The 20,447-nt window shown below is 33.7% G+C and overlaps 1 protein-coding gene and 4 long non-coding RNA genes across 5 annotated transcripts in view; 1 reads left to right on the top strand and 4 right to left on the bottom strand.

Annotated features, from left to right (window-relative positions):
- LOC309473993 overlaps nucleotides 1-6,694 on the bottom strand; it is a 24,296-nt gene extending 17,602 nt beyond the window's left edge. Inside the window, exons 1-3 of the long non-coding RNA XR_014197155.1 lie at nucleotides 6,612-6,694; nucleotides 1,174-1,272; nucleotides 833-892 (exon numbers count right to left, since the gene is read on the bottom strand). This is a non-coding gene — a long non-coding RNA (uncharacterized lncRNA). The remainder of the gene's footprint in view (nucleotides 1-832; nucleotides 893-1,173; nucleotides 1,273-6,611) is intronic.
- Nucleotides 1-20,447, top strand: part of LOC309474003 — a 247,693-nt gene that overhangs the window by 19,221 nt on the left and 208,025 nt on the right. The gene's annotated exons all lie outside the window — the stretch shown is intronic.
- LOC309473999 lies at nucleotides 9,515-11,161 on the bottom strand. The gene is made up of 4 exons (XR_014197163.1): nucleotides 11,063-11,161; nucleotides 10,544-10,608; nucleotides 10,350-10,437; nucleotides 9,515-10,270 (listed from the first exon to the last, which is right to left on the bottom strand). It is a non-coding gene; the product is annotated as an uncharacterized lncRNA (long non-coding RNA).
- On the bottom strand, nucleotides 14,004-16,191 carry LOC309473935 (GTPase IMAP family member 2-like). The gene is made up of 4 exons (XM_082136219.1): nucleotides 16,086-16,191; nucleotides 15,549-15,608; nucleotides 14,771-15,442; nucleotides 14,004-14,689 (listed from the first exon to the last, which is right to left on the bottom strand). Exons 2-4 carry the CDS (start codon nucleotides 15,568-15,570, stop codon nucleotides 14,388-14,390), a joined length of 996 nt encoding a protein of 331 aa, XP_081992345.1. The 5' UTR covers nucleotides 15,571-15,608; nucleotides 16,086-16,191; the 3' UTR covers nucleotides 14,004-14,387.
- Nucleotides 18,076-19,816, bottom strand: LOC309473996. Its single transcript, XR_014197158.1, has 4 exons — nucleotides 18,985-19,816; nucleotides 18,621-18,677; nucleotides 18,446-18,535; nucleotides 18,076-18,365 (listed from the first exon to the last, which is right to left on the bottom strand). It is a non-coding gene; the product is annotated as an uncharacterized lncRNA (long non-coding RNA).

Below are 20,447 nucleotides of genomic sequence, written 5' to 3'. Positions count from 1 at the left end.
TAGATAGATAGATAGATAGATAGATAGATAGATAGATAGATAGATAGATAGATAGATAGATAGATAGATAAGGTTTGTAGATAGATAGATAGATAGATAGATAGATAGATAGATAGATAAGGTTTGTAGATAGATAGATAGATAGATAGATAGATAGATAGATAGATAGATAGATAGATAGATAGATAGATAGATAGATAGATAGATAGATAAGGTTTGTAGATAGATAGATAGATAGATAGATAGATAAGGTTTGTAGATAGATAGATAGATAGATAGATAGATAGATAGATAGATAGATAGATAGATAGATAGATAGAAAAGGTTTGAAGATAGATAGATAGATAGATAGAAAAGGTTTGAAGATAGATAGATAGATAGATAGATAAGTTATTAGTTAGACAGAAATAGCTTAAAGCTTAATTGAGTATCAATGGCTTCTAGCAGTTTACATTAAACATAGTTCAAACAGACATGGACTTTTGGTCAATGAAAGTCTATGGGATTTTTATGATTTTTAATATTAATTTTTAAGAAAACCATAACTCAAACCAGTCTGAAAAGATATAGCACACCAAGTCAGAACAGTATGAAGGTCTGACCCGAGTTTGGAGTATGTAGCTTGAACGGTCTAGGAGGAGTTAGAGTTGAAAATGTTTGGGTCAGAAGAAGAAGAAGAAGAAGAAGAAGAAGAAGAAGAATAATAAGTTTAAATAGGATTTCAGTAAGTTGGCTTTCTCAAGCCAACTTAATAATAATAAGTTTAAATAGGATTTCAGTAAGTTGGCTTTCTCAAGCCAACTTAATAAATCACACAGAAGGACTGACCTACCTTTAGAGAATATACTCCCCATGATCTCAGTGTGTGAAGCTGTGTTTGCTCTTCATGAAACTGATAACAAGAAAACACACAGTCAGTTCTACAGGTTTCACTGAATACACACAGACATTTTATCTGGTCTTGATCATAAAGGACGTAACACTATTTTGTGGCACTTATTATGCTAATTTGTAGTATGATTGATTAGTTTGTTAGCTCTGGGTTCACCGAGAACAGAAACACTGCAGTCATTATAAGTTTACCATGTTAAGGACATTTTTCCTTTACTTCTGTATTAAAACACTTTCATTAATGCCGTTTATGGTGTTTGTGAAGTTTGAACAATACTTTACCCAGGTAAATTAATCCTTGACATGACGGTCTTGCCTGGGCGGTGTGTTCTCCATGTGTGGCTTGTGTAATGCTGCACAATGGATGGAAATAGATCAATCCTACATAAAACACAAGATAACACACAAAGGTATTATGAACTCAACATGAAATAGCAGATATAATCCATGTTCAGTGTGCAAATTGAACACAGAAAAAGTCTGTGAATTGTCGTCACCCGAGTCAATCATACAAACCCATGATATTCTCTGATTTAGAAGATATCCTGATCATCATATTACAATTATTATAATTCTCAGTGTTAAACATGCATCTCACACTGAAGAAGGCTTTTAAATGAACATTTAAAATAAAAGTTTTTCTTTGACAAAATTACATTTCTTTAAAGCCTAAACACTGGCTTTACTCCCTTCAGACTTAAATGATCACGGTTTCATTACATCATTGTTGGAAAACACTCTCATCAGAATCATTTCTGTTAAGCTTGTGTATATTTTTAGTTCAAGCTGTTAAATTTATAAAGCAATATCCTCCTGGGACCCAGAAATAGACTTTTATTTTTTTAATTTTTTTTGGTGAATTTCTCTGACATCATTCATATCACATCATATATAATGAAAAGACTACATTCAGAGATAGCAAATGTTTGGAGGTTTCACAGTGATGCCTTTCCTTGGACTTTACAAATAACTGACATTAATTTAGATATCAAGTAACACTCTAATGGAAATATGATAATATTTTTGTAATTATCATTTAAATCTGACTATTTTTTTAATTGTTTGTCATAAATAAACATCTCAGGAAATGTTATGGGGTTTCAAATCAAAATATGACTTTCTGTTACGAAAAAAGGCATTTTTGGAGACACAAGTGAATAGGAAAATAAATTATACATCAATATTCCTATGAAATATTAGATATTATGAAAATCTTTCCAATTACTACTCTCATTATTAGGATTCTTTTTTCATTATGTTGCCCCAAATACACATTAATATGCAAATTAGACACAATGTTTAAATGGTAAAACCCGCTTAAGACCATTTGACAATGGTATATCAAATCATTTGGTTATATCTTTCATAACATAGTTGAGAATCATTATACAAAGTTTGGTATACAAAATCCTGAAACCTAAAAATTGATTGGTGATTTAAAAACAAACATTGTTTTTACCTATTATGAAATCATTTTTCCAACACCATAATTCTTTATATTTGAAAGCTGACAACCGATATATTGGCTGATAAATCTAAATCCAAATTTTTATAGAATTTTTGTGAGTTTGATTACAATTTTATGTAGCCTATATGGCAGACTTGCGCTGCACATGTTGCACTGAACTGAATTTTCCATTTTTATGTGATTCCATAGTTCGAATTACCCCCCCAAAGGGACAGAAATATCAGTTTTTGGGGGGTCAGATCATTTTTCTGATATTGTGAAAAAAATATAATTACAGTTACAATACAAGTCAACAACTATTTTCACTGTAGGAACATTTTAATGTAAAGCGATTTCAGACACCCCTATTGTGGACCGCACCATTTTTTACCAAGCAATGGAGATAGAGAACTTCAACTTCTCAAGCAAGTGTCAACGTTGAATGACAAAACGCAAGTTTCATAAAGTATCATTCTTTTCAACATTCCTTATTTGTATATTCAAAAATATTTAAAATAATCTAATTTAATTCAGTTATAATTTTTCAATGTAAATTATTTAATTTTATTGGTAACAGCCTAGTGTCTAATTATTTTAATGCCCCCGGACCCCCCTAGAGGTACCAAGCTCCACCAACAAAAAAATGTGGGAAACACATTAGGCTATATGATGATCTACAAAAAAATACACATTTAATTATCTTATTATTAAAATACATTATTATGATTTTACCACCTGCGCCTCATTTTGAGCCAGGAAAAACCCTGAAATAGGCAATAGGCTTCTTGTAAAGGTACTTTTACTAGTAATTAGAATGGTATTTCAGTGCACTTAACATCTAACTTTTGGGAGTTGATCAAAACAGTTCTCTTTTGGATATATAATAGCAATGAGATATTCTGTAGCTTACTGATTACCAGTTTGTCGCATGTTTAGACCTTGTATGTGTGTTGCACAACAACACATGTTGCACTTGGCGATCACAGTGGGGATTGATATGGTAGTGGACCATGATGGTCATAGAAGAAGTGAAGGAGCAGTAGGGGAGAGCGGGGCACAAAGTTTTGACTTTCTCAATTTGTGTAAATCTACTTATGGTTCAGAGTATTTATTTTTTCCCACATTAATTTCCCACATGTCTAGTACAATTATGTGTTTTTGTTTTATTAATACAGTACATACTTTTTTCTTGATATACCCCGAAAGAATGGAAGTGAAATGTGACAACATGCCCCATAGGTGGGGTACATTGTAACATGTGTTGGGCACATTGTAACATAACATATGACATCTTAAAATGTTATCTGATCTAATAAAAAAAATATACAAAACAAACTAAAATATTTTCTAAATAAAATACAATTAAAAAACTTTTTCATATAAAATAATGGCATTTTTTAATAATTAAATATAAACTCATTTTTGAGTTTTGACTACGAACACATGAAAACACAGCTATACAACATAGTTCAAAACAAATAAATAATTAGTAATTTCTGAACATTGACTCCCAGTCTTTATTCACCTTTTTCTCACGTTTTCTCAATAAAATTAATAAAACTATAGAATATAATAGCATATTTCTAATAGGGGCACATAGTAACGCAGTGTGACAACATGCCCCCGCCTGCACAAGCTTGGATTTAAACCCTGCTAGTGTCTTCTGCTAGTTAGCGAAGCATTAAAGAACTATCTCAACTGTTAAATAACATATTGGAGATTAAAATAATATCAGATTTGTCTTATTTTAAATAAACAAAATAAATAGAGATGAAAAATTAACTTAAGTAAGAAATTTGCTTTTGCTATGGTTTAATAAATGTCTATGGATATCTTCCAAAAAAACTAACATTTTGGCGGAATTTTTTTTTCTATATAGTGTTGATATGGCAACTAGTAAATACACAAAGTTTCGTCATCTAACACTGATTCTTGGGAATTTGGATAAAACATGTCCCACTAAGAAAAGTGCTAATTCTGTTGGAAATTAATAACATTTTCATGAATAAAAAGAATCAAGGTTATAATCAGGGGGTCCTTTGCACATATGTTAGGTTATTTTATAGGTTTATTTTTAATTTGTATTAATTTAATGATTATATGCTGGCCCATTGCCTACAAAATCAGTTGTCCTCGGAGATAATCATTTCAACTTGATTAAAAAATCAAAACGTAATAATTAAATTGAATAATATCTTTACCACATGAAAAAGTACATAGTAAATATTGTTCAAAACTCACTGTTTATAGTTTTTAATACATATTACAATTATTTTGTGTTTGCTCAAAATGTGTCCCACATATTCGTCACCACCGTCAGATATTTATAAAAAGCAATAAAATCAGGCAACTACAAGGTCAACTTAATTCCTGGGGACCCCAGTTTCAAACCTTCAGCTCTTCTGCATGCTTCAAGATCACTCAAGCTCCTGTAAGTGTGCTAATTTCTCTTAGACTTGTTCATATTTTTGGACACTGCTACTGTCACAACCATAACATGTCAACACCGTCTCTTTTGTATAAAAAATATTAGATTAGATTATGACATAAATGTATACTTTTTAAGAAGAGGTCTGAAGTAGCTAGCAACAGAGGGGAAACAAGATGGCTAATATGAACAACTCATGCATATCATGTGAAAGAGTAGGTTTATGTCACCACCGCCATACGTCACCACCGTCAGGTTTTCTGTCTGACGGTGGTGACATACAGTCTGACGGTGGTGACAAAAACCTCCAAATGGTCCTCAACGAAGGCTAGAATATAATTGTTGATCACAATAAATACCCATATGACCTGTAATGTTTCATTAACCTGTTTTATGTATTATTCATTAATTGTATGTTGTAATGAGGCCACTGTCACCACCGTCAGATTAGTGTCACCACCCTCAGTTCTGAAGTCACCACCGTCAGAGGGAGTTTTATTTGTTTTAAATGAATATGCTTACAATATGTTTCTTCAGTGCTGTTGAGTTATTAAAGTAATGGTATCTTTTAATACAAAAAATATGTTTGTTAAATAAAAAAACATAACTTTTTCTATTTAGGCTTAAAGTAAACGTTGTATGATGTTAGATCTTTTAAAGGAGTACACGTGAAACAGTATAAAACATGAACAAAAGTGAATATTTAACACTTAACAGCAAATATGTGTACTAAGAATGCCAGATAATGATTTAAAAACTCTAAATACATATTAGACCAAAAAATATATATTATTTGCTTTTTATTGTGTCTGACGGTGTTGATAAAAACAAAGTAATAACTGGAAAAACGCCTATTTTATGAAAAAAATACAAAATGAGGAGGTTGCACCGATACATTACTGAACAGCCAAGACCTTGGTCTATAATAATATACCTTCAGATTTTGTAATTTTACTAACTTTTTATTTTCAAAATTAAAACCTGTTTTATCCAAATTCACAAGAATCATTGCTAAGCATGTGCGGAAGTATTTAAAACAAGCGTGTTACAACTAGCCCCGCGTTAGGTTGTGCCCCGCGCTCCCCTACACCCCAATTATGGTGGGGTAATTCGCACTCTGTGTGATTCCAATCATATTTCAAGAAGTTCAAAATCATCATGGCGAACAGTGCGCATCTGAAGACTTTACAAAAATCTTATGCTCTAAAGAACAATGTAATGATACGAAAAAATTGTAAATTCACAAAACTTTTTTTTTTCTGGGTCTCAAGAGGATATCATCATGTAGGGTTTTTCATTTGTGTTTTCTAAGATGAACATTAGGAGATGCTGTAAACACGTGTTTCCTTGACTGGTTTTCACTGAAGAGAAACACTACGAAACTAATGCAAGTAACTTTCTTCAGATCGGTTCAGTCCAAACTGGTGAACTAGGTCGACCAGTTCACTAAAAATAATCGGTTAAAAAGAACAATTCGTTCCCGAACCGGATGTCACTATTGAAACCGAAAGTAAAACAGTGATGTTCGTCAAAGGCGATTTTAACTTTTTCTCGTGAAATTAGAGTTCCGTGTCTTAATTAAAATCAACATATTAATAATTTAACTCTCAACCACCCACAATTAATTGTTATTTTATTTTTTAATACTTGTCCGTCCGACCAGCAGATTATCAGCCTCAATTCCTTATGCAGGAAAACCCCGTTACATTCGACTCCAAACACGCATCAAGAGATTCATCACATGTTCATTGCAGTGTACACTCACTCACAATAAAGCAGTTATTGATGTGCTCTGAATAATTTTAACAGATAATTCCCAGACTGCTATACGAGCGTGTAACTTACCCACAGGAAGCTCTTCTCCTCTCTCTTCTACTCTGAATGTGGGGAGATGGAGATCCCCTACTGTCTATAGAGGTCCATAATCCCTATTCCACTCGCTATAATACCATGACTCGACACATAGATGGCGCTGTCCCCATTTACACAATAATTTAACATATTGACACATTAGCCTAAAGTTGGCCATAAAATGTCGCATGCTTGGTCTGGAAAAATCCAGATGCTTTCTCAAATCTCAGCAATACGGTTACAAATAAATACAGACTGAATTTTTTATTTTTGATTTCTGTGTCTGGTTAATTGACTAATTTGTATTTTTATTGAACTTCAACAAACAAAGTCAATGTACAGTCAGAACTACAATATACAAATAGAAAAAAACATACAGCCAAGAACCAAGAACAAAGGTTGTGTTTTACTCTACTTACATTTATGTAGATGGAATTTAGCAAAAATTGTATTTATAATATATTATTCTTTCCAGTTAATTGACTAAATACTCAAAGACTTCTCCTCTTGGTGACGTCATACTTCATATAAACTATTTTAAACATCACTTTGCTCATTGATTTATAATTATTATGCAGGATAAGACTATTAATAATTAACAAGTGAAGGCAAAAAGGTTGAAACTGATGAAAAATGTAAAAAGAAACATTTCAGTGCTTTAAAAACTACAGCTTTTCAGCACTTTTGTTTTTACTTTACCTTTATCCAAAAGGTTTATGTATAATTGGAAGTCATTTATAAAATGTAATAAATCTGGTTCATTAAGAGCCCAACTTGTTCTATATATAGCCTATGGTTAATTTTCCTAATAAAATAATTGCATAATTTATTGTTCTTTACTTTTCAAAAAAGTGATGCACACATTTCTATAATATACCCTAAATTTTGATGTTAACATAGAGATCTGTACTTCTGAAAATAATCTTAAATACAATGATAAAAGAGATGCTAAATTATTTATTTTCACAGTCAACAAAATTCACATGTGTATGTAATATTCAGCTTAAATATATAGAATTTAATAAATATCCTCTTGGGATGATATCCTCATCCTGATCTTCCTCCTATAGATCTCCACAGGACACGTTATGACAAACAGGGACCGCGGTCTTGTCCAGTGCAGTGTAAGGCTTCAGTAGAGCGCTATATGCCACCCAAACGATTCAGAGAACAGGGGATGAAGAGGAATGATAGTTGGGAAGGAACAGGGTCAGTGGAAACCACTTCCCAGATGCAGACCCAACAGGACAGAAAGTGGATCAGCTCAGAAAGACACTGGAGAGTTTCATGCAGGCACAGCGTACCAGAGTCTCATCAGGAAAACAAAGGCAGAAGGCAGAGCAATGAAGAAGGGGATCAAGAGATGGCATCACCTGTGGTTAAGCAAGGAGTTGTTCCACCACAGTGGATTGGCTGGCAAGGCCCAAAGATTTGACCTCTTCAAGAGGATGACGACATCGAGCACTGTTTTACAACCTTTGCATGGATTGCTTAAGCCTGTAGAAGGCCAGCTGAGGACTGACATTACATCTATAGTGCCATTGCTGACAGACAAGGCAAGAGCAGCTTATGTGGCCATGCAACTTAATGACACTTGATTATGCCAGATTGAAGGAAGCCATCTTGGTGAAGTGTGAGATTAATGTGGAGACCTACAGGCGGCTCTTTAGGGCAAAAGCCCCACGACAAGGAGAGACTCCCAAAGAGCTCCAGGCAAGACTGAAGGACCTTTATGATAAATGGATAACACCCAGTGGACCAACGGTGATGAACCCCCGAAACCAGAACCTGGATTTGTGAGCACAACCCCTCCTCTTCTAGACAAGCACAGTCAGGGCGGCGCCTACAAATGCCTCATTCATTCATTCATTCCCCATATTCATATAGTGACCCAAGCATACGCTGAGCTTACCTCATCAGCCATCACAACGACACCGACAGAACCGGTCAAAAGTTTGGAAACATTACAATGTTTTATTTAATGTTTTTAAAATAAGTATATTCTGCTCATCAAGGCTGCATTTATTTGATCAAAAATGCAGTAAAAACAGTATTATTGTGAAATATTATTTATTAATAATATTTATTACCATTTAAAATATCTGTTTTCTATGTGAATATATAGTAAAATGTAATTTATTCCTGAATTTTCAGCATCATTACTCCAGTCTTCAGTGTCACATGATCCTTCAGAAATCATTGATGATTTGATGCTCAAGAAACACTTCTGATTATTATCAATGTTGAAAACGGTTGTGCTTCTGCTTCAGGTTTTTGTAGAAACTGTTTTGTTGTTGTTGTTGTTGCAGGATTCTTTGATTAAAAGAAATATCAAAGAACAGCATTTATTTAATGTGCCTTTTCTGAATATAATATTATTCACATAATATTAACATTATTTAGTTTAGTAAGTCATTTATAAAATGAGAGCCCACTTCTTTTTGTGTATTTTTTCACCAATAAAATAAATAATTGCATAATTTATTATTCTTTATTTTCCAAAAAGTGATTTTGAAAATAAAAAAGCACCCCAAATACATACATTTCTACCATAGACCCCAGTATTATAGATATCTATATCCTTCCAAAAATAATCTTAAATACAATAAGGAATCAAATGCAAAATAATCTTTTCCAATCTACAAAACACAAGTATATGAAATAGCTTAAATATTTCCAAAACCTGCTTCACTGGATCAATCCTATATAGTATTTGTAGGACATTTCTTTAATATTGTTTGTGATACATTTGATTAGCATTTTCCATGATTGAAGATAATTAAACACAATAATAAATCCCACGTCACCTTTATTCACTCCTTCTGTCCTAGTGTTTCATTCAGGAGTGTAAATGAAAGTCTTTTATCTCTCTGATATCTCTATCTCTCTTCTTCAGTTCTACTGTACAATATGTCCAGTGTCGAACTCTTACTCACAGACTTCAAGAAGATATACACATAATGCCTGTGTTGGGGAAAGCTAGATTTAAAAGTAATGCATTACTTTACTAGTTACTTGGAAAAAGTATTCTGATTACATAACTCGCCTTAACATTTTCTCAAATATATTTTTTACTTAAAAAACATAAATACTATTCATGGACTGTTTTATATCTGTACCAGCTTTTACCGGATCAACTTTCAAACTTTCGTTATGATTCAGTTGCTTATGATGTATGATGTATGACATTTACATTTATGCATTTGGCCGATGTTTTTATCCAAAGCGACTTACATTGCATTCCAAGGTACACATTTACATTCTTAACAATTCGATATGAAGCGATGACATTTGTACACTGCAAATAAAACTTAAGTTCTGTTCCTGCCTTCAATTTTTAAGTAAATCAACTTGGCTGTGTAAGTCATTTCATGTTTAATTATATTAAACTGACAAAAAAGTAGCTAATTGAATCTTGTAACTTGCTTTTGAGTTAAAGTAATGTAAAAGCATACGTTTGACCCATGACTTATTCATAAATCAGTTTTGCAAGTATAAACCCTACAATAACACCACAGATTATTCCCTTGGAAGACCCTAAAGGTCCATTTGGAGCTCCAACAACTGCTCCAACAAGAGCTGCAGCGACTACCATGAGTATGAGGTCCATGTGTCCTCTCGGTGTCTTCTCTATACTCTGATTTCATTTCTCACTGTAAAAGAAAATGCACTAATAATTCAGTGCTTTAGTACTTGTGAGAACAGCTGTAGGTTTTGTGGAAAAATACTCACCGTTAAGAATATTGATCTGCATATTGCCAAGTCTCATCCTCAAGAGCTCGAGTTCATGAAGTTGTTGTTGCCTTTTAGCAACCAGTTGCTGATCTAGTGGAATGAAGATTCTCATCTAATTAATATTATTCCCTAATGGTGTCTAATCAAAATATTTTGTTGTTGAAATAAATAAATCACACAGAAGAAGTGACCTACTCTTGGACTGCAGTATCACCCATGATCTCAGTGTGTGAAGCTGTTTTTGCTCTTCATGAAACTGATAACAAGAAAACACACAGTCGGTTCTACAGGTATGTTACTGAATACACAGTAATTATATCTTACCTATTATCACAAAAGATGTAACACTATTTTGTAGCACTTATTTATGCTAATTTGTGGTACAGTTGCTCAGATAAATGTAACATTGCAAATTATGTTTTCATTTGTTTTTTAGCACCGAGAAAAACAAAACAAATACTGCAGTCATTATACATTTTCATGAGTTTACATTTTAGAGTCTAAAACACCTGGCTTACATTATGAAACAAACAGTATTTAATATCAACAACAGACATAAAATAATAAGAAAAAACATTTGAAAATGTTTTCTCAATTAAGCTTCAAGTGAACTTACACTGAACAAAAGCTTATTCAACAGCAGAATACACTTTTAACAGTTTTAAAAAGTATCAAACAATAAGCAAAATTATAATATTCTATCAGCCTACCTTGCCTTGGTAGTTGGTTGTTCTTCTGTACCTTTACTTAAGTATAAAAAATACTTTCATTTATACAGTTTATGGTGTTATTTATGAACTTTGAACAGTACTTTACCCAGGTAAATTAATATTTAATAATAAAGGCTCACGCAAGCTCTGCTGGTGTAATCTGGTGAGATCTGGTAGTTGGTCAAGTTTAAAAAATCCAGATACTTTCTCAAATATCAGCTATTCAGTTGCAAATACATGATGAAAAAAACAAACAACTTTAATACATAAAGATTGCAAAATTTGTGATCTTACTTGACATTAAATAGACATGTTCTTCTGGGTGACGGTCATACATTTAAACTATTTTAAACAACATTTTGCTCATTGTTTTATAATCATCATGGAGGTTATCATACACTAAACTATTTATAATGAACTAGTGAAGGCAAAAAGGCGATTGAATACATGTTTTCCGCTCTTTTTGTTTTTAGTTTGTTCCATAAAGTTTATGTATGATTGGAAGTCATTTATAAATTTAAGAAATTTGGTTCATAAATATCCCATCTTTTTATGTATACGTTTAATTTTCCTAAAAAAATAAATAATTGCATAATGTATTGTTCCTTACTTTCCAAAAAGTGATTTTGAAAATAAAAAAGCACATCAAATACACACATTTCTGTCACACACCCCAGTTTTCTGTTAATATAGGTATCTATACTTCCAAAATAATCTTAAATACCTTGATGAAATGGTAACACTTTACAATAAGGTTTTATTAGTTGACAAACTTATAATGAACTGCACTTCTGCAGCATTTATTAATCTTTGTTAATGTTAATTTCAACATTTACTAATACATTATTAAAATAAAAGGTTGCATTTGTTAACATTAGTTAAAGCACTGTGAAGTAACATGAACAAACAATGAACAGCTGTATTTTTATTCACTAATGTTAACAAAGATTAATAAATACTGTAACAAATGTATTGCTCATTGTTAGTTCATGTTAGGTAATGCATTAACTAATGTTAACTAATGAAACCTTATTGTAAAGTGTTACGGATGATACAAATGCTCAATTATAAATTTTTTCAGTCAACAAAATTGTCAAAATATGATGTCACTTCCTGGAGAATGATTGGAAGATATGGAAACCTTTATTATAAAACAAAGTTTTAACTTAAAGGGATACTTCACCTCTGGAAAGATGAATGTGTATTTAAAATAGGTCATTTATGTAGAAGAAATGTGAAATTATTTTTGAATTTGGAGCTTTCTAGACTGAGAAAAGCCAGAAAATGTATTTCTGGCTTAATGTGGATGAAAGACAACAACTCCCAGAATGCACTTGCTTCGCTGCCCTAGGAGGCCACTCCCAAGCCACGCCTACCGGTAAGAGCGCGCAGTTGAAAACAAGGCGTCGTGACGAGTTTGCCCGGTATTTTGAGATCGTCCAGAATGTCCGGGATTCGGCTTTTGCGTTCTACAGTCGCCATTCATCATGTTTACTGTAGCGAGCAGGACGAGGCTGACGGCCGCGGGAGAACGGCGCGAGGCCGGTGGCGTGATCACTGAGACGCACCGGTCTCCTATCTCTCACGGAGGAGCGGGAATTTTCTTAGCAATGTTAAAACGCAAATCAACCGATCACTTAATTGTTTAGCGTTCATGTAAACACTACATTCAGATTCACCAATCGGAATGAATTCAGTTAGATTGAAACAAAAGGTGTGCATGTAAAACAATGAATGGCGACTGCAGAAAGCAAAAGCCGAATCCCGGACATTTTGGACGATCTCGACGGCCGGACGTGTCCGGGAAATAGAGGATGGTAACCCCTACTACTCAGCTTTCTCCACAGAACAAGAGCCTGCTAGCTTAGCTTCCAAAGAAAGATGGTTGACACTGTGTATATTCTGTGAGTGAGATCCCTCTATGGGCGGGCTGAACACATGCGGGACAGCTCCTCCTACTGGCTGTAGTCTTTAGCCTCTGGACAAAAAATCCTCTGATGACGCAAAATGACGATTTTTGCGTCATCGGAGGATTTTTTCCAGACAAAAAATATATAAATCTCTCATCTCAGGGGGATATGAGTGTAGAAAGCACGGTAATTCGAAAATACTACAGGTTTTCTACTAATACAAAGCTTAATGCTAAATCCTGAAGTATCCCTTTAATTTCAATTTTGGTGATTCCGTCTGTATGTTCAGCCTGATCTCATGAAAACGCGTCTCTATAGCACGCATTGTGTTTAACGTGCAATTTATATATGCGAAAATTCGTTTATACGTGCATATGATACGCACGTTACTGCGTGTAATACACACGCACCCCACACCACTACTAAACCTACCCATGTAGCATATGCACCTAAAAACTCATTTTCGCGTATAAATTGCACGATAAACACAATGCGTGCTATAGAGGCGCTGGAGACGCATTTAATGTGACCGGGTTGGTATGTTTGAGTTAACAGAGGGCAAAAGCTAATACATAGGCCTAATAAATAAATAAAAATTCTCACTATTAAAGGGTTAGTTCACCCAAAAATTAAAATTATGTCAGTAATTACTCACCCTCATGTTGTTCCAACCCTGTAAGACTTTCGTTCATCTTCGGAACACAAATTAAGATATTTTTGATGAAATCTGAGAGCTGTCTCACTCCTCCATAGGCTTCTGTGTAATCGATATCTGACATCCCAGAAAAGTTAGTAAAGACATCGTTAAAATAGTCCAAGTGACTACAGTGGCTCAACCTTAAGTTTATCAAGCGACAAGAATACTTTTTGTGCGAAAAACAAAAACAAAAATAACGACTTTTATATTCAACTATTCCTTTTCTTCTGTGTTTCTCTGAGTGAGTTCACAAGAGCGTCACGACGCATACGCGAGAACTGAGAAGTCTAGTTTAGACTTAATAACCTATACATAAAATCCTAAACAACAAAAATATTTTAATCCAAATACATTTTATTTACATGGTATTTACATCGTGCTTACAGTCATTTAAAGCCACATGACATGAGAAACACATAAACATGATGATGTCTTAAAATAATTGCTCAAGGAAATCCATCAACAACAGCACAAAATCTAGCAAACACCTGCTTATTAGCTTCTTCAGATGCACATCTTTACTATAAAGCATATAAAGCTGTCTAAATGTATTGATGAATCCTGGTATTTAGTAATGCAAGAACATTAAAATATGAATCCCTAGAAATTATAAATCCCACTTTACCTGTATTCACCCTACTGACTTAGTAATGCAGTGTTTCATTCAGGAGTGTAAATTGAAAATGTGTCTCAATCAACCTGCCAAAATGTGTCTCAATCAACCTGAATTCACCCTACTATCTGTTGGTTTCTTTAAAGAAAGTGAATAAATGTGAGTGTAAATGTACATGGTGATACTTGCAAGTAAAAGCCCTACAATGGTACCAAAGACTAATCCAGTGACAGATCCTGAAACTCCATTTTCAGCTCCAGCAACTGCACCAATAAGAGCTCCAACTACACCCATCAATATCACTACAAAATGTTTGAATTCCATGTAGATTTTCGGCATGTCTTCCAAAGGTTTGTCAGCCTCTGTGGTTTCTTTCTTCTCCCCAGAATCTCCTTTGTCTTTATTCACTGTAAAATAAAAAATAACACTAATAGATCCAGGGCTTCAGTAACTGAGAGTAGCTGTAGGTTTTGTGGAGTAATACTCACAGTCAGGAGGATCTTCAATACTTCCACGTCTCTTTCTGAGCTCACTCTCACCGGACACTTCTTGTGTCTTGTATTTAATCAGTTCAGCTTGTATAAAGAAATCCCCACGGTTCTCCTCCACCAGGTCGTCTATCTTCTTTAAAAGTTCATGGATCTGAGTGGGAGATTCCCAAGTGTGCTTCTGAAGAACATAGGATCGTCCTCCACACTTGTCCAGGATCTTCTCTGCGCTGCGAATGTGTTCTTTGATTTGTGGATCTTCCACTCCTTCATCACAAGCAAACAGCAGGATCGTGTGTTTCCAGATGTGCTCTGACAGCAACTCCATGTGAGTCTCTGCTGCTGTAATTTCATGAGTAGAAGGTTCTTCAGAGAGAGTTCTCACCGGTATGACCAGAAGAAGAGCGTGAGGTCCTGGAGGACAGAGAGACACGCTTCTCTCAACTTCTTCTTTTATGTTCTCTGGCGTTTGTTGTTTTGAGGATCTGTCCCATCCTGGAGCTTCAACAACACTGATCCTCCGTCCTGCTTGATCTCGCTGATGTAACAAACACTGACCAACTTTCACTCCTGTCAGATTCTCACAGTTCAGGACTGATTTTACCACTTTATTCTTATCAACTCCATTTCCTAGGATCACAATTCTGAGCTCTGACTGTACAGACGAACCTCCTTTAAAGAGCAAACATAATCAAATTAACAAATTAATATTATTCCATAATGGTGTTTAATCAAATCATTTCCTCGTTGGATAACACACACAGAAGGGTTGACCTACCCTGAGAAGGTTTAGCAGCCATGATCTCAGTGTGTGAAGGTGTGTTTGCTCTTCATGAAACTGATAACAAGAACACACACAGTCTGTTGTACAAGTTTCAATTAATTCCCACAGCTATTTTATCTTGTTTTAAAACATTAAGCAATACCTAATCATCTAACATTAATTTTGAAGCACTTATTTATGCTAATTTGTGGCATGAATTTTTCAGAGGAAATATTTGCTCAGAAAAAGGTAATATTGCAAATTATAAAAGGAGCTACATTTTCATTAGTCTATAGCTCTGAGTCCACAGTCATTATAAGTTTATGTTAAGGTCTAAATACTTTCACAATTGGCTTACATTATGAAAAATACTTCTTATATCAACAGACATAAAAGAGGAAAACTTAAGGGAAAACTTTAGGAAGTCCTGTTTTCTCGTTTAAGCTTGAACAAAAGCTTATTCAGCAGCAGAATACTAATACAGAATTTCTAAAATGCAAACACAGAAAACATATCAAACAATAAGCAACATTTAATAGAGTTTCAGCCTACCTCGCATTGCTAGCTGGTTGTTTTTCTGTACCTTTATTTCCGTGTAAGAAATACTTTCATTTATGGTGTTTATGGTGTTGTGTATGAACTTTGAACAGTACCTTACCCAGGTAAAATTAATATTTAATGGTAGTTGCCCATAAGGCGCATGCGAGCTCTGGTGGCGTGATCTCGCAGGATCTGGTTGGTCACATGTTTCAAAAATCCAGATACTTTCTCAAATCTCAGCCATTCAGTTGCAAATAAATACAGACTAAAAAATGTAATACATAAAGATTGCACAATTTGTGATTTCTGTGTGTCTGGTTACTTGACATTAAATACTTTCTTCTGAGTGACAATCATACTTCATAAACTATTTTAAATCATGCATTACATCATACACAAAACCATTTATTATGAACTAGTGAAGGCATAAAGGTGATTGAAACTGATGAAAATTTTTAAAAAGTTACATTTCAGCACTTTTATTTTTAGTTTGTTCCAAAAGGATTTGGGAAGTAAATATAAATGAGAAGTCATTTATAAAATGTTAGAAATCTGATTCATAGAGAGTTGGTTAATTTTCCAAATAAAATAAATAAATGCATTATGTATTTTGTTCTTTAATTTCCAAAAAGTGATTTTGAATATGAAAAAGCACATCAAATACACATGTAAGAATTTGATCCTGAGAGGACAAAGGACCTCTCTGGAAATTAACATTTGAACTCCTCCTCGTGCACTATCGAGACGGTAATAAGGTTTTTAAGAGTTTAGGGATAACTGGCACACAAGGAGGGGTTGGCCTCTAGACAAATGGTCTCCCTACACCCAAAGGTGTAACCTCTGAATGCAAAATCAGATGTTTCCATGTGAAAGGTTCTGGCTATATAATGAAATGCAGCGGGGGATTCGGGGCCTTCTGTTACTCAGATGAGCCTATGATGTTGAAGGACCTCAAAGAATTCAGCATCATGTATTTCCTAATGTCGGGTTTGCATCTCTTCTCTTTAATCCAGAGCTTTTGATGTTTTGTATTGATTATCTTTGAATTGATTATTTAATTGGCATGATACCTGATACCTGACATAATAAATTGTTACATTTGATTATTCTAACTTACTTTGGCATTATTTGCATTAAAGAGTTAAAAGGAATAGTCAAACATTCCCTCACATTTAATGATCCACAGATATCTTTAAAACCTTTTCATTTATGGAGTCAGATGAAATAACGAGAGAATACATATTCAAATGTATACATTATGAGTGTTGCATATTTATAACGTATGTTCTTGTTTCCACTGTAGTTCTGGACTCCACAATCTCTTCTTCTCACAATTGCTCAGGAAACTTCATCAACAACAGCACAAAATCTAGCAAACACATTCCTCACATCTTTAAAATAAAGCATATAAAGCTGTCTAAATGTGTTATTCCCACAGAAATGATGTAAGAACCAAAGAGGCAAACTTTAGGATGAATGCTGGTATTTAGTAATGCAAGAATATAATAATAAATCCCACTTCACTTGTATTCACTCCTTCTGTCTTATGATTACGTAACTCACATACTTGTATATGCACATTCTGAAATATATACTTAATAACATTAAAAAATACTATTCTGGACTGTTTGCGCTTTAATGTCTGTACCAGCTTGTATCTGATCAACTTTGTAGCTTATGGTGTACAATCTTTTGCTTTAGGTTGGATAAAAGCGTGAATGTTTGAATGTAAACACTGTAAAAAATAAATGTTTAGTTGCTTAAATTTTTAAGTAATGCAACTTACATTTTTTAAGTACAATCAACTTGGCTTGTAAAGAAAATATTGTTGGTTTAACTTAAAAAAATAAATGACCTGGTTGCCTTATAATTTTGAGTTCATTGAAATAAAAAAATTTAGTTAATACAACGAATGAGATTGGTTTAATAAACAGAAACTCAAAATATTTTGTTATCTAAACCACTTTAATTATCTAAGTTGTGATGGCAAATCATGAAAATATTGTTTTACAGTGTAGGCCTATAAGCAAACTTGAAATTGCTAAGGTAATATAATTGTTAAAGTAATATAAAATCATATGTTGCCATGAACTATTGACATCAATTTTGAAAGTATAATCCCTACAAGAACACCGGAGATTATTCCCTTGCAAGATCCTGAAACTCCAGCTTGAGCTCCAACAACTGAACCAATGAGAGCTGCAACTATAACCATCAATATCAGCACAAATTTGTGGAGTTCAATGTACACTTTCTGCGTCTTCTCTTCTGAATCTTCTTTGTCATTTCTCACTGTAAAAGAAAATAACACCCATAAATCAGTGCTTCAGTAATTGTGAGAGCAGATGTAGGTTTAGTGGAGAAATACTCACCGTTATGAGGATTATTCTGCAGACTTCCACGTCTCCGCCTGACCTCACTTTCACAAAATGTGTTTCCTTTTTCCTCAATCGGTTCGTTATCTTGTGGAAATAAATCACCATGATTCTCTTCTAATAAATAAGTGTCTAATCAAAGTATTTTTTTGTTGAAATAAACTTCTCCTACCTTTAGAAGGTGCAGCGCCCATGATCTCAGTGTGTGAAGCTGTTACTCTTCATGAAACTGATCACAAGAAAACTTTACTTAATACAAAACTTTCACTTAATACACACTGCCATTTTATCATGTTTTAAACATTAAGCCTAGTAATCACAGAAGATGTAACACTAATTTTATAACACTTAACTAATTTGTTTTAAGATTTTCCCCCAAAGGGATTATATGAAAGAAAATATGAAGGAAATGTGCAAAAGTGAACCTGCGCTGAACAAAAGCTTATGAATACACTTTTTGAATAAGTTTTTTTCAAACATGCAAGCACAGAAAACATATCAAACAATAAGCAAAATGTAATATTTTATCAGCATACCTCGTCTTGGTTGTTCTCCTTTACTTCCGTGTAAAATACGTTCATTTATGAACTTTGAGCAATACTTTATCCATGTAAATAAATTGTTAACAGTTGGCCATAAAGGCGCATGGAATATTTTCTATGTATATGGTTAATTTTCATAATAAAATATTAGTATTTTGTAGGACACTTCTCTACCCTTCACTAAAGTGTCACCATTATACATGTTATTTTCACCTTATCATATATGAATTATAATTCCTGTTGCCTAAAACAATGAGTTGATTATTTTCAAATATTATAATTTTTTGTTTCATTGTTTAAATTATGGGCAAAAAGTTAAATAGCCTATCATACAATTTAAATACAGATATGTTGTACTTTAGAATTTCATATCTGACAAACATTTAATCTAAAATCTGTTAATAAACAGATTCCCTCATTTCATTCTCTGTTTATTCCTAAAGATGAATATATTTAACATTTCCATTGTTATTATTACATAAAGGACTCAATATATAAAACACCATTTTTCCTCTGGTAACAGAATTTTAATTCTCTGATTTCTTCTCAAAGGACACAAACAGTTTCTCAAATGAATTCATAAAGAGCAAATGAGACAAAGCTGGATATTAGGAAGAAAACAATGTGACATATCAGTTTAAAATAATGATGCATACTCATAACACATATAAAATAAAATAGAAATAAAAGAGTTAATAAGCTCTTGTCTCGATGTAAGGGCCGTCTCTGAAAACTACTAACGCATTAGTAAATCCATCTTCAGATATTTCACTCTGCAGAGAAATGGCCTTCACAGCAGGTCTCAGATCAGTGTGAAGGAGCTTCTACTGTATGACCCCCCCCCCCCCCCCCCCCAGAGGTCAGACTCTCGCCATTAGCCTAAATGTCAATATATTTTACAAATTTTCCAAAACCATATCTGTATCTGCTTACTAGGCAGACTCTAGTTTATACATGGTATCCTATAGGCTACATGAAATCCTAAACAAGCAAAAATGATTTTAGTCCAGTAAATAATTTATTTACAGTTATTCACAATATCTCCAGGATATTCATATTTACACATGCTTTTTCAAAATCACATGAAATGAGTAATATAGACAATTTGAAAACAACATACAAGGAAAACTTAATTAAATAAAAAAATAAATTAATTTAAAAGTCTGAAACTTTTTAAAGAGTAACCCAACATACTGATAGCCTGACTACGCCAGACTTCGTACTTCCGCTCAATTTCATTTCGCTTCTGTACGCAGTCTGAGACAACGACCTATCTCCCAGTTTTCCTCTGGCCTCAAAACAGCCGGCCAATCAACGAACAGAGGGTGGGCTGAAAGCCGTGACGTAGACGCTGATTGTACCGTGGATGCGTAGATTTACTTCACATAATCTGCAAAAGTTGTTCACAGCCATGTTCACTCCGGTATTTCGCTCAGTGGTTTTGTTTTCGCATTATA

The sequence above is a fragment of the Leuciscus leuciscus genome, assembly GCF_965113295.1.
Source record: "Leuciscus leuciscus genome assembly, chromosome: 14".
NCBI lineage: Eukaryota > Metazoa > Chordata > Actinopteri > Cypriniformes > Leuciscidae > Leuciscus > Leuciscus leuciscus.
This window is presented reverse-complemented; position numbering and strand designations above follow the sequence as displayed.

Bases quoted from the DNA above. Each gene is read 5' to 3' on its own strand.
- LOC309473935 (XM_082136219.1), bottom strand. From the start codon at position 15,570: ATGGCTGCTAAACCTTCTCAGG. The intron at 15,443-15,548 runs GTAGGTCAACCC...TGCTCTTTAAAG, and splicing joins GGCTGCTAAACCTTCTCAGG to GAGGTTCGTCTGTACAGTCA. The intron at 14,690-14,770 runs GTGAGTATTACT...TTTATTTTACAG, and splicing joins TATTGAAGATCCTCCTGACT to TGAATAAAGACAAAGGAGAT.